The following is a 15,240-nucleotide window of genomic DNA, read 5'->3' as shown; positions in this document are numbered from 1 at the left end:
ACCAAGAAAGTTCTAATATGGAGATTTAGAAACTGACTGAGTCATGTAATTTCATTGCTGGAAAATGCTAAAAGAACCACTGAAATTTTTGTTAACATTTGTTCCTGCAACTATATTTAAATAAAGGGTTATACTTCTAGCATTAGCATTGAATCTTCTAGTTTTTGTTGAATTTCATGTATTGTAGGTATTCTATAAGAATGGTTTGCTTTTTTTGGTAAGAAATCAGTTGATATTTAATACAGAAGGAAAAAAAAAGATTGTCATTCCTTAAAGGTAGAAACAGAAACTTTGACATTAAAGGAACTTTATCTCTTGACATGAAAACTTGATTTTAAAACGTAGTCATCTGTAGAAGCCTTTATTTTTAATATAAAACTAATAATCTAGTATAATCGGATCCTGGTTGAAGGAAAAACTATTTTTTAAGACTTTAAATTTTCCATGGGAATCTTGCATTTAGGTTACATCTAAATCAAGTGAATTAACATGTATATTTTGATACTTTTTAAATCAAAGATATTTTTATTTTCCGTATACTGTACATTAACTCTTCTTTTTTCCATACTAAACATTAGTTACAAAATGAACGAGAAAATGATCCAACTCATATACCGTTAATGGAAGAAGTATCTACATGGAATAGTAGGATTTTGAAGAGGACGGCTATTACAGTATGCGGATTTGGGTTTCTTCTTTTCATCTGCAAGCTAGCTTTTCAGAGAAAATAACCCTAATGTTTGTTTTGAATAATGTATGTGTTCCTTATTCAAATTACCTAAAAATGTTGCTTTTAACTATTTGTGACACACTGTAACTACCTTTGCCAGTACTCTGTAGGAAGAATTATGATAGTATAGAGCAGAATGCTTTTCTTTAAAAAGTGGTTTGTCAGTTTGAATTGAAAATATAATTCGTTATATTTTTATGTTAATTTTGATCAAGCAGTAAATTATAAGTGATTTTTAAGTTTGATCCTATCCTATGTAAATCACATTCAAAATAAAAGTTTTATCTAATATTCTTTGACATTTAGAAAAGAATGTTCATTTGTCACAGTAAATCTACAGAATTTGTAAAGTGTTCATAAACAGTAGCTTTCTTTTAGTCTGTGTCTTCCCTTTCCATTACTATGTAGTAAGGACTTATTTAGTTTTTTTAGTTATATATCATTATGTAGAAATTATTAATTTGAGAATATTTTAGAGAATGCAGAGTATAGATAAAATGTGAAAATTTTTAATCATTTATTAAAAACAGGAAAAATATTTTAAATGTAAATTTTAAAAAGCAGAAAATTTAGAGTAGTGTGGAAAGCCCAAAGCACATTAGAATTTTTTATGTAGTGTACTTTGGGAACATATGACATGTACTGCGTGTAACATTGTTGAGGATGGTATGAAAGTGAATGGCATTTGGCATATAATTTCTCATACCAATCTAAAGAAGTAATGCATGATTTATGAGTTTTTTTTCAAAATCAAAATAATGATGTTCAGATTATAAAAGTGAAGAAAAGGCAGGCCTAATTTAGCAGGCAATATGGTAGACTTCGGAGAAGGCAATGGCACCCCATTCCAGTACTCTTGCCTGGAAAATCCCATGGACGGAGAAGCCTGGTAGGCTACAGTTCATGGGGTCGCAAAGAGTTGGACACGACTGAGAAACTTCGCTTTCACTTTTCACTTTCATGCATTGGAGAAGGAAATGGCAACCCACTCCAGTGTTCTTGCCTGGAGAATCCCAGGGACTGGGGAGCCTGGTGGGCTGCCATATACGGGGTCGCACAGAGTTGGACACAACTGAAGTGACTTAGCAGCAGCAGCAGCATAGTAGTTAAATCTCGCTTTATTTAAATAGTACCATATTTAGATGCAATTGACACACAGTTATTAGAAGGTAAACATCAAACAAAGAAGAAAATTGTGGAAAAGAAGAACAGCATGAGGAATATTATTAGTAGCTCTTGGTTACACCAAAGCAGCAAGGTTTGAGTCGTTCTTTTTTTCTGAGAATTACTCAACGATACAGTTTTGGAAGGAATTGGTGTCTGACATTTTAACCTAAGTGCCACAGCAAGACATTTTTTTCTAATATCCCTCATTTAAATTTAAGGCTTCAAGTGTTAGAACTAATGTAGAGAATGGATAGGATAATAGGTACTTCTTTTAACATAGATCGTATTTCCCTACTAGCCCAGTGCTCAGGCAGACAGAGGTGTTTAATAAATGTTAGTTTTAGTTTCCTTTAAAAAAAAAAAAAAACTAGGAAAGTGACACACTACCTGATTGTTTACTTAACGGTAGTCTTTCACCTCAGTTCATCTTTAAAGACCATCAGTTGGCTCAACGGATTGCTAAATTTTTTCACTAACCAAACCAAACTGTATGCATCTCTTAAATGGTAAGACAAACTATGAAAATGCAAATTGATAAAATATTTGCTTTCAAAAAGGATATATTGCACAATTCCTTAAAATATTGATGTTTTAGTAGTAGCGGTGGTAATAATAATCTGTCCCAGTATATGTCAAATATAATTAGCTATTCAGGGAAAAGAAGTACTGTAAAGTCCATTGTATCTGCATTATCTGAGTATTTTCATTCCCTTGACAAATACGGTATAATTTTCAGATTATAGACTGAGAATAAGTAGGACAGCATTTGTTGTAATTAAATTGTTTCTTCCTGGGTAAAATAAACTTTTTCTCCTGGTTTAAAATTAGTTATTTTATCTAGCATGTAAGTCCCTTCTTACTCTGATTATTTGACTTAATTACAGTGCTTTACTATGAGGGAGGCAGGGTATAACGTCTGGAATATTCATTCTTTTATAAGATAGCTCATTAAAAACCATTTGTCTTCCTTTTATAGAACAAACTCAGTGGAGAACCTCCTTAAAACTACAGACAGAAGTGGTGTAAACCTAATTTTAATTTTATGTACTTGAAAGTAGTAAAACTTTATTAATTGGTGATTAGTTGGGATCAAAAAATGTTCCTGTACCTTTGGAATCAACTTTGAAGCTCAGATAATTCATTATAAGCACTGGTTAGAATGCAGGTATCTTTCACACACACAAAAAGTATGCTTACTTGCCACTCTCCTCCAGTGCCATGCCTAGCGCCCTCCACCAGTTCTATTCCATGTCCCTGGTATATTCACTAACCTTTTTACTTCTCAAACTTCTAAGACCTCTTTCTCTTGATCTCATTCTTAAATAATGGCCTTGCTTCTTAATGTCCTGGGAAACAGAATCAGTTAAAGAAGAACTTCCACACTGGGTTTCCTTTAGTTATGTCAGCAAACTCTTTTTGTAAAGGACCAGATACTAAATATTTTAGCTTTTGCAGGCCATATGGTCTATGTCACAGCTTTTTAACACCACCACTGTAGCGCATTGTAGCACATAAATTAATAGATGTGGCTGTGCTACAGTAAAACTTTACAAATACAGGTGATTTCCTGGAGTTAGCCCACCAAGCTATTGATTGCCAAGCTATTGATTGCCAACCTCGGTCTAATGTCACACAGTTACAAATATGAATTAAAAATAATAATAATATCCAGTCTAACAATCTGTCTTTTGATTGAATTATTTAATATACTCACATTTAGTGTTACTAGTTTATTATTAGAATATTATAAATATCTGTCATTTTAATTTTTATGTCTCATATTAAAAAATCTAATGATTTTTCACATTTTTGAGTTATTTTTTCAGTTTCTCTAGGGCTTACCATGTATATTTTAACCTACAAGAATCTGCTTCTGATTTACACTAACTTGGCAACCCACTCCAGTGTTCTTGCCTGGAAAATCCCAGGGACGGGGGAGCCTGGTGCGCTGCCGTCTATGGGGTCGCACAGAGTCGGACAGGACTGAAGTGACTTAGCAGTAGCAGCAATTTCAGTGAGATATGGAAACATTCCTGTAGAGCTCTATTTCATTGTCTTCCATCTTTATACTGTTATTGTTATGCATATTACATCTATATATATATTATAAACCTAACAATACAGTGTTTAATTATTGCTTTATGTAATTCTGTGTCTATTAAAGAAACAGAGAAGATAACCATCAAGCTTATAGAATGTGTCATTAACTTTCTTATTTCTGGTCCTCTTCATTTGTTCCTATGGATTCAAGTTACCATCTGGTGTTGGAATCCTTACTCCAGTACAACTCTTTGCACCTACCCACTTTGTGCTGTTATTTTCAAATATAATACATTTCTATAAGTTACAAACCCAATGGTACTGTTATGTATATATTTCTTCAAATAACTGCTTTTTAAAAAGAAAGGAGAAGAAAGATATTGTTTTTTATAATCATATAATTATCTTTACTACTGCTTTTTGTTTTTTCTTAAATCTTTATATTCCCATTTGGGTTTACTTGTTTCCACTCTGAAAAACTTTAGTATTTCTTATAAGGTGGATTGCTAGCAATTCTCTTTTAAGTTGTGTCTACTTGGTAGTCTTTGTTTTGCCTTTATTTTTAAAAGAAAGTTTTTCTAGATATAAGATTCTAGGCTGACAGGGATTTTTTTCTTTTAGAATTTTGAATATGCTGTCTCACTGCTTTCTAGTTTTCATGGTTTATTTAAATGATAAGTCAGCTTTTGAACTTTGGGGGCTTCCTTGTACAAGTTTTCAAGATTTCCTCTTTGTCTTTTAGCATTCTTACTATGATATGTATGTGTTTGAGTTTCTGTATTTATACTACTTGGGAGAAGTTCATTGAGCTTCTTTGATGTGTAATGTTTTTCATCAAATTTGGGAAATTTTCAGCCATGATTTCTTTGAATGTTTTTTCTATTTCTTTTTCTTCTCAGTTTCTGGTATTCCCATTACACCTGTATTGGTGGATCCAAAAGTATCCAACTTTTTTTTCTGTTTTTCTTCATTCTTTTTTCTGTCTCTTCTTCAGGTTGCATAATGTTCATCCATTTATCTTCACTGATTCTTTTTTCTAGTTCAAGTTGACTGTTTAGTTACTATAATTTTTTATTGCAATTATTGTGCTTTTTAATTTCATAATTTCCGTTTGATTCTTTTTTTATGATTTCTGCCTCTTTATTGACATTCTCTATGATGAAACATTTTCTTCATACCTTCCTTGAGTTCTTTAAACATATTTATAGTGGCATCTCAGAGAAGGCAATGGCACCCCACTCCAGTACTCTTGCCTGGAAAATCCAATGGACGGAGGAGCCTGGTAGGCTGCAGTCCATGGGGTCGCTAAGAGTGGGATACAACTGAGCGACTTCACTTTCACTTTTGACTTTCATGCATTGGAGAAGGAAATGGCAACCCACTCCAGTGTTCCTGCCTGGAGAATCCCAGGGACGGTGGAGCCTGATGGTCTGCAGTCCATGGAGTCGCACAGAGTCGGACACGACTGAAGCGACTTAGCAGCAGCAGCAGCATAATGGCATCTTTGAAAGTATTTATTAAAAATAACATCTGGCCCCTCTCACAGTCTCTGTTGCCTACTCTTTTTTCCTATGTATGGGTCACACTTGCCCATTTCTTTGCAAGTCTCATAATTTTTTGTTAAAAACTGGCTATTGTGGAAAGGGATTCCTTTCTCTCCCCCCACAAGGAACTGCTGTTGTTGCTCTTTGCTTTTTTATTTGTTTAGTGACTTGGCTGGTCTATTTTACTGAAACCTGCTTCCCCCAAAGTGTGGAGCCCCTGATGTCACTTTTCAGAGAATGCAGTCTTAGGCATGTACACACTCACCCTGGTATGGCAGTGGTTTTAGCAGGGCTAAACCTGCAGTCTCTTTCTCTTTTTCTGACTGTCTCTTTTTCTAATATCTCTTAATAGGCTGGCTGCCTCATTTGGTATTACACCCAGCCCATGCTTTGCTGTGCTGTGCCGAGTCGCTCAGTCGTGTAACCCCATGGACTATAACCCTCCAGGCTCCTCTGTCCATGATGATTTTCCAGGCAAGAATACTGGAGTGGGTTGTCATGCCCTCTGCCAGGACACTGAGCCCTTAGGTTCCACCATTACTGGTTGATTGCTTGATCTTTTTTTGACATGGCCCTGGAACATGCATTACTCAGCAGTCTGATAGAATTAAATTTGGATGGGATAGTTTTTGAGGCCATCTTTTGAGGCATATTCTGACCAAGGGACAGTCCCTCTCAGCTGTCTCTCCCTGCTTCTCTGGTCAACTAGTTGGCCTACAATTTAGCTTGTTGCTCCTAATTAAGAAGAAATGTTTTCTTCAAGAGTGCCATTGGGCTTGATTTTCTCCACATTCTCTTTCAAATGAAGTCAGTTCCTTTGGGGAGAAGAATGAAACTCTCTCCTTTCTTATGGACTGCTTCTTTCCCTGGACAAAATCTCTGAGCCACTCCTCTGAGTGCTGGGTGGGGCAGTAGCCTCTGGTCTTTTGGGTTTGTTTCTTACAGTTCTGTTCTTCCAGTCCTGTGAGTGAGCTGGCATAACGAAGATGGGGCCTTAGTGTCTGGCCTTGCCATTCCTGGGGTAAAGCCCTCATCCCATGAGCTCAATGAAAGGAGAGAACCCTCTGCCTTTCAGCCACACTCATCAGAATTTAGCCACTTAAGCTTAGAGTCAGACGGCCTTAGAAAAGCTGGAGGATTGCCCTTTAGATGAGATGAGATATGGTAACCCTTACTTGGGAGCTGAGGGGAGAGGGAGCCCCATCTTGTTGACCACAAACTGAGTTGGTGTAGGTTTCTTTGAATAAATATTTTTTTCATTTGTTCTGAGCCCTTAGGACTCTTTGCAAGGATTTTTAGTAAAGTTGTGTGTTTATAGCTTTCTCTAGCTTTGCTTCTTTGGAGAGTATGTCCATGCTGTTCTTTACACTTCTATCCTGGCAGTGAAACTCCTACACCGGTATTTCTAGGGTATTTCTAGGGTCCTTTAACATAGTGCTTGGCTCAGAATAGTATGAAAGAATTTTTTTAAGCCAAAAACATTAGCTAAATACTTTCATGTAAGCTTTACCTCCCTCCAGGTTAGTAGCACAGGATGCTTAAAATTCTAAGAACACCTAAAAAGAAGCAAAAGAGAGAGACCACCTCGGTTTGACCAGGAAACATTATGAGTAGATAAATGATGGGTAAAGCAAGGCTACACTCTAAATTTTGAAAACTTTCCTGTGGAAGGTATTTAAGCTAATACCATAATTAATTATATGCATTAAATATAGGAAACAGGATATATAAAAGTCTAATGAAGCCAGCTACAATTTCAAGCACCAGAATTGAAATTGAGTTTGTTTTTTAATGTGACTTTTTACACTGACAGCCTTTTTTATTTATCCTAACATTATCCAAAAGTTAATCTTTAAGAACACAGATAACCACGATGACTTCTGATTTGCACTCCAAGTCACTCTGTCACTGCTTAATAAATAATCATTTGTAGCTCTGTGGGGGTGGAAATAGGGTGGGGATTTTCTTTTTGGCACATCCACTAGTGAGTAATACATTTATTTCAAGTGCCAATAAAAATGTTATACTGGACTTATGTGACACATTTGTTAGTTATTAAAGAAAGTAATTCTAAACTATTTGAGCTATGCTCTATTATTATATTTCTCTACCTATAAATTCAGATTATCCTATCAATAGTCTAAACAAAGTGAACAAATTTTTAATACTGCATAACAGTTTGGGGGAGAGAGTAAATAAAATGCCATTTTTGGAAGTGTCACCATCTCTGGACTTATCTCTAGAAGGCAGTATTATTCACCTTTCTCTTCACAACTAATCTTTCATAATTGTTTCCATGAATTGTCTTCCTTCCTGGAATCTTTCTAACACTTTATCCATCTTTCTTTTCTTTCCTTTTGAAGTCTGCCTGGTGTTACATGCTGCCTCTTTCCTCTCAAGCCTTCACTTTTCTGTTGACAATGAGGTAAAGCAGAAGGTAGCCTGTGTTCCTAGCCCTGTTGCATTACCTTGTACATTCTCAGTCTTGGTTTCCTCATCTGTAAAACAGGTTCTAAAGACTAAATGAATCAGAACAATGCCTCCTTGTTAATAGGGCCAGTTTGGAGTTCTGAAATTAGAATAAAATCATAGGGGCTTTATGTAAGAGAATCAGTGCTTCCTAGACACATTGAACCCCTCATAAGTGGTTTTGCTTTTGATTTCTCATCCAGAGATCTGATAAGAGAATTGATCTTAACATTGGGTTATTGCCAATATTTTATAATAAATTTTGGGGAAATTACTAGTAATTACATTTCAATTCATTAAACAATTACTAAGTGCTTAGTATGTATAAGACAGTAATATGCCCATATATTACATGTTTTATATGAGATCAAAAAACTCAAATACTTTTTGCTATTAACAGAGACAATGAGGTTACTGTCTTAAAGACATAAGCTTAAAAAAAAAAAAAAAAGCCACTTTGTAAAACTGTTTCATGGAAAGGGTGTGGTTGAGCATTTTGTCTTTAATTTCCACAGTTGAGAATGCCCTGTGGAATTCTCAGGTCGTGATAGATTCACTTATCTTACGGGAGAAGGGCTCACTCAACCTCAGTCAGTGCCTTCCTACAAAAAAAAGAAAAACAGCAACAAAGGGAAAACTGGCTAAGTGCCAGTGTGTGAAATCTTTTAGAAGAGATTTAGACTATATTTAAAGTAAGCGGGACTTCCCTAGCGTTAAGTGGCTAAACCTCATGCTCCCAACGCAAGGGGCCCAGGTTCAGTCCCTGGTCAGGAACTAGATCCCACATGCCACAATTCAAGAGTTCACATGCCACAGCAAAAGATCCCGTGTGCCTCAACTGAGACCCAGCACAGCCAAATAAATAAGTATTAACAGAGTAAGCTTCTACTTACAGATTTAAGATTCATTGTGCTAAACCAATTTTTGGAGTTACATATATTCAATTTCCTGTGCCATCAATGTAAAGTATTAAAATCAGATACCTAGAATATTTGGTAGTAGTACTATTAACCATCCAGTTACTGGTAATAGAACAATTAACTATAGTTAGTGGTAGAACTACAGTTGTCATGTTAGTGGCAATATTACATTAACACTGGGGTTAGCTGTGGTGAACGAAAATTGGACTTAAAATGTAGAAATGAAAGATTAGAGTTAGCATGAAAGTTCAGTCAGTTTCTAGATAAAATAGGAATAGCATCATAGAATGAAAGAAAAATTATGCATTTTGTTGTTAATAAAGTTTAGTTTCCTGAAGTATATGCCATGATGTAACTCCCAGATTGCTCTTTAAGAATAAAGAACTTATTCCCACAGCGGCTGAGAATGCAGCTAGCAGAAAGGCCTCTTTAGAAGTTTTCTCTGCTAATGAAAGATGCCTTCCCAAAAGCATGTCCTACTCCCAGCAATGACTAATCAACATAGGGCTTTAAAAGCCCCAATTTCAAGGACGCTTGAAGGCAATGGTACCCCACTCCAGTACTCTTATCTAGAAAATCCCATGGACGGAGGAGCCTGGAAGGCTGCAGTCCATGGGGTCGCTAAGAGTTGGACACGACTGAGCGACTTCCCTTTCACTTTTCACTTTCATGCATTGGAGGAGGAAATGGCAACTCACTCCAGTGTTCTTGCCTGGAGAATCCCAGGGACGGCGGGGCCTGGTGGGCTGCGGTCTATGGGGTCGCACGGAGTCGACGACTGAAGCGACTTAGCAGCAGCAGTATCCCAAATCAAGATTAACTCCAAAGGACCATCCCACTTTCAGGGCTCCTTGTGGGGTTGGCTGAGGCCTTCATCAACACTACATCACAGGGACTTGCCTGGTGGTCCAGTGGCTAAGACTCTGTGCTCCTAACGCAGGGGGCCGGGGTTCAGTTCCTAGTCAGGGAACTAGATCCCACATGCAACAACCAAGACACAGCACAGCTAAATGAATATTTTTAAAGACTGTCACAGTCCATCTTCTCCCTCTACCCAGTCTGCTTCCTTCCCTTCCCTTGCACAGGTTTTCCTCCCCAGAGCTCTCCCTAATAAATGTCCTGTACGCTAATCTTCATTCACTTCATGTTTGCTTTCCAGGGATCCCAATTCTGTCAACTGACCAGCAGAGCCTTGCATAAATCATGAAATGTATTATCATTGTTAATAACTTCTCCAGAACTTAGTTTCCTAATCTGAAAAATAAAGCTCATTCTGAACTAGAGTTGTTGAAATGTTAAATGGAGTAACATACAAGGGACTGTAGAGTTTTATAGTTAATGCAGACTTGTGACTAAACAGACAGTTCCAGTTTCAGCTCTGCCTCTTAACTACCCGTACAACTTTTATAACACTACCAAAAATCTCCAACTCTCTGGTTCTTCATCCATAACATAAGAATAATAATCAGATTAAAAATAATTGCTTTAATTGGGTGTTTACTATATGCCAGTCATTTGGCTAATTTTTAAAAACCTATATTTTAATAGACTTATTTAAACCGGTAAGGTTGTTATAAGGACTAACGAAGTAAGGCAATATAAAGGGTTTTCTACAATGCATGATATATAGCATACATCAAATAAATGGTAGCCAGTATAATTTCTGTTAAAATTTATCATAAAGCATTCACTACAAGTGACTTGTACCAAAAATCAAATCTTTATATTGCCAGGACCAGATTTTTGTGACATATAATTAAAAATAGTGACATATAAGGGGGCCGGAAAAAAAAAAAGTGACATATAATTAAAAATACTTAAATTGTCTAAGCTAACACAGATACATTCACAATCCACAAGACAACATTTAATAAACCAAGCAGATAAATTATTTAAGATTCCATTTCCCATCTTCCCTTTTAATAGGTGGTACTATGCTCAAAAGCGGAAACCATTTGTCTATAAAGCCAAGTTTATTAAACCCTCTTGTGATGATGGTGAGAGCTAGAGTTTGCATTCTTATCATCCATAGATGAAAACTGAGGAGATATGTAATTCAGTCCTGGTCAGACTGTCAGCTTGATAATGACACCCTAATACATGTTCAGCTCAAGCAACAAAGAGGACCTCTTCTCCCAGAAATGGTTTACAGAGCATGAGGGCCACCAGTTTATCGACCTGAGAGGGACACATTTTTTCAGCCATTTATTAACTTCACTGATGTTCAAAATATTTACCTACTTTATGTCTACTTGAAAATGAATACTAAAGACATGGTAAAAATCTGGGCCAACTGAATTGATAAACATTGTGAAATGATTTCATTTTAAGCACAGATATGAGGCTGTTCCCAAATCCCTGAAAGCCACAGATGGAGCCCCACACTAAGAACAGTGCAAGAATCCTCCTAGTATAGATCCTGGGGCAGCTGCACCAGCTCTGAATTGTTGACCTCTACATTATGAGAAACATTAACTCATCCTTTGGGGTTTTCTGTTAATGGTGTCAAAGGTATCCCAACTGATAGAGGGTTGTACCTATGGTACCTCATTCCCCAATTTGCTTTTTCCATAAACACTGTTTTCAGATACATCCATGTTAAAACATGAAGATGTAATGAATTCCTTTTAACTGCTCTACAATATTTCATTATATATTATTCCATCCCACAGTTTACCTACTTGTTCCCCCACTGATAAAATTTTGAGTTATTTTGGACTTACTCTTCTCCACAGTATTATATTATATATACTTGTACATGTGTCCTTGTGTAAATATGACAAAGTTTCTTTAACTACATTTAACAGTGGAATAGCTAGTTGTCAGGCACAAAAATCTTCAATTTCTATTTCGTTACCTATTGATGTTGCCGGGTATTTCTGTTTGCCCCCTTGAGATCCTCTCTCCACCCCACTCCACCCTGGGAAGCTGAATCTATGAAATGCATCAAAGGACCCTTCAACTCCTGATGGAATTTATCCAGTGACAGAATATCTGAAGGAGAGTAAGGTGTAGATATTTATTCACCTGGCAGTACTTCCTGTGAGACTACTACCTGTGCCCCTCAACTGAAGGCTTTGTCTCAAGACAATCTCAAAATTCATTCCTGGGTTCCTGGAAACTTTACTTCCTTGCACATCCGTTCTGGTCTGGGGGTGGTAGCAGCTTCTCTGCCCACACTTTCAAAAACAGTCTCTTTGCAAATCACATCTCCTTGAGTTATCATGCCATGTGTTTCCAGGTGAGAGCCTGACTGCATCACTGCTATTCTACACTCTTGAAGGAATCTATATTAATTTACAGACCTACCAGCCATGCCAATGCTTAAAATTAATGTCCTTAAGTTTCCTCCTACCTGATGGATTCAGTAAAATTGATTGTTTTTTATTTTGTGCTCTGATTACTAGTGTAACTGAGCATTTCTTAGATTTATAGGCCATTTTCTCCCTATAAATTGTTTTCTACTATCATTTGCTTATCTTTCTACTGAACTGTTTCTTACTGGGTTTTACTCCTTTAAATATTTGAAATATCAGTCATTTACCTGTAACATGTACTGGATTTCTGTCTACTGCTTATCTTTTGTTTATGATGTTCTTTGTTGCCCAAACATTTAAAAAATCTTACCTATATTTTTTGTTTTTAAAGTTTTAATTTTTATGTTTTAGACCTAACAGAGCTGAAAATTATTTTTATGCACAGTGTGAAACAGAAATCCAGTAACATTTCTTTCCTTATAGTGAGCCAATTTTCACATCACCATTTTAAAATAATCTTTTCCTCCTTGATTTGAAATGGTACTTATTTCTATGCCTAATTTCTAATGACTTATGGACCTGAGTTTTATGTTTTATTCCATGCATCTATTTGCTGTCAATATCACACTGTTTTAAGTACCAAGACTTTATAACATACCTTAATATCTAGTAGCACAACAGTAATTTACTACTCCATTTGAATTTGTTTATTGCTGGCTGAGAAACATAATTACTTCTGTGCTTGATCTTAAATACAAATCAAGATTCTGAACTGTCTTATTCATCTTAATAATTTTGCCCACTGATTGCTTCAGGTTTTCTATATATAGATTTGCAAATAATGAAATTTTGACCTCTTCCTATTTCTTATACTTATTTCTTTACCTTAGAACATTTTAGAACCTCAGTCCCAGTGTTAATAATAGCGGTCAAAATGGATGTTCTTGTTAATTTGGGGACTATTTCTAATACTTCCTAGTATTTCTTCCCTGTATTTATTCCCTTGCAATGGGAAAGCATGTGGAGTCTCTTTCATAACCCTCAGTATCCACATTGGCCATTTGATTTTTTTTTGGCCAATGGGACATTAGCAAAAAGGATGGAAACAAAGGCTTCAGGGTTTGCTTTAGGTGTGCCTTAGGCTTTCCACTCTTGTTGCTTTTCTGATCCTCCCTCACAACAAGTTCAAGATAGCTTAATATAATGAAATAACCATGCCCCCATTATCCTTCACTCTAGCAAACTCACTGACATGACAGTGAGGCCATCAAATGCGTGCCCAGCTCAAACCTGTTTACATTTCTGCTTCACAAAATAGCTAACACATGGCTATTATTTTAAGCATCAAAATTTTGGTTGTTTTAAATTATGTGTTACAAGGCAAAAAAAAAAAAAAATGATATAGTCAGTTAATGACAGCAGTGGGTTAAATATCACTAAGATTTTAAATTTAACCTAGTATTTCTGCTCATCTTTGCTATGAAGATTTGAGACTGTAATGTTAGGTGAATTAAAATTATTGTCTTACAGGTGGATTTTATTTTTTATCATTATATGATCCAACTTTTTTTTATCCCTAACTAATGTTTCTAATTAAAATTTTTTTTTTCTGATACTAGTAAAGGTATACTTTTTAAGAAGCTATTATTTTCCTGATATGTCCTTTACTATTCTCATATTTTCATTTTTTAACCTGTGTCCTAAAAGGAAATAAATTTGCCAATCCTGTCCTTAAAAAGAACTGGAAAGTTTAATTTACATTTCTTGTGATTATTGGTGTATTTATATTTATTCCCACCAAAATGGCAGCCCACTCCAGTGTTCTTGCCTGGAGAATCCCAGGGACGGCGGTGCCTGGTGGACTGCCATCTATGGGGTCGCACAGAGTCGGACACGACTGAAGTGACTTAGCAGCAGCAGCAGCAGCAGCATCCCTTTGGCTTTTATTAAGCTTTTCTCCTTTCCTTCATCTCACTGATTTATGAAGTTGTTTTTTGTTGTTGTTGTTTGTTTTTTGTTTATTTTGGCTGTACTGCAGGGCTTGTGGGATCGTAGTTCCTTGACCAGGGATTGAACTCGAGCCCTTGGCAGTGAAAGCACAGAATCCTAACCACTGGACTACCAGAGAATTCCCTATGGAGTTTTTTAAGTCCTCCTCTTTTTTCAACCATATTGTAAATTACATATTCTTTTTAGTGATTATCCTTAAAATTTTAACATAACAACAGATGCAAAGTCTAAGGAGAACGAGTAACTCTGCCTTCCTCTTAAAATTATAACCTGGAAAACTTTAACTCTGATCATTCTCCTTTTGTTTTATTTGCTCTTGTTCTTGTATTTGTTAGATATTTGAATATGTTCTTTGTGAAATGACTATCCAAGGTTTTTGCCCATTTTATAATTGGATCGTCTACCTTTTTCTTTTTTAACTGGCAGGAATTCTTACAATATTCAAGACAAAAGTCCTTTATATACATATTGAAAATATCTTCTCTTAGTCTGAGGTTTGCTTTTCAAACTTTCTTAATGGTGTATTTTGATGAACAGAAGTTCTTAATTAAGTTCAACACGTTTCTCTTTTCCCTCACACCGCTTTTAATGTTCTGTTTAAGAAATATCTGCTCATACAAAGGTCTTTAAGGTGTTGTCCTGTGTTTTATTCTTGAAGCTTGATTGTGTTGTTTAGTTTTCATATCAAGATTTATGATCAATGTCATAAATATGATCCATGTAAAAAAATACTTATTTTTTGGTATTATACGAGGTAGGGTTAAAGATTAATTTTGCTCATTCAGCTATCCATTTGCTCTAGTGCCAAATTTTGAAAGAAGCTTTCTTTCCCCAATAAATTGCTTTGCATTTTTCTGAAAAACAAGTTGATTCTGTATGTAGAGCCCCACTTAGGGACTCTATTATTTTAAACTTGTTTCTACTTGACTATTCTTGCAATTATCACTTGACCCTAATTATTATAGTTTTTGATTTAGGTCATACCTGAATGGTCTAGTGGTTTTCCCTACTTTCTTCAATTTAAGTCTGAATTTGGCAGTAAGGAGTTCATGGTCTGAGCCACAGTCAGCTCCTGGTCTTGTTTTTGTTGACTGTATAGAGCT

General features: G+C 35.9%; 1 protein-coding gene across 1 annotated transcript in view; it reads left to right on the top strand.

The window, feature by feature from the left end:
* Positions 1–1,002, top strand: part of ASZ1 (ankyrin repeat, SAM and basic leucine zipper domain containing 1) — a 75,769-nt gene extending 74,767 nt beyond the window's left edge. Inside the window, exon 13 of the mRNA XM_010831222.1 lies at positions 579–1,002. Coding sequence (XP_010829524.1) covers positions 579–731 — 153 coding nt within the window. The 3' untranslated portion in view covers positions 732–1,002. The remainder of the gene's footprint in view (positions 1–578) is intronic.
* Positions 1,003–15,240: the final 14,238 nt, after the last annotated feature.

This window comes from Bison bison, unplaced genomic scaffold (genome assembly GCF_000754665.1).
Source record: "Bison bison bison isolate TAMUID 2011002044 unplaced genomic scaffold, Bison_UMD1.0 scf7180017864525, whole genome shotgun sequence".
In the NCBI taxonomy this organism is placed as follows: Eukaryota; Metazoa; Chordata; class Mammalia; order Artiodactyla; family Bovidae; genus Bison; species Bison bison.
The sequence above is the reverse complement of the archived record's forward strand: the minus strand, read 5'-3'. Positions and strand labels throughout refer to the sequence as shown.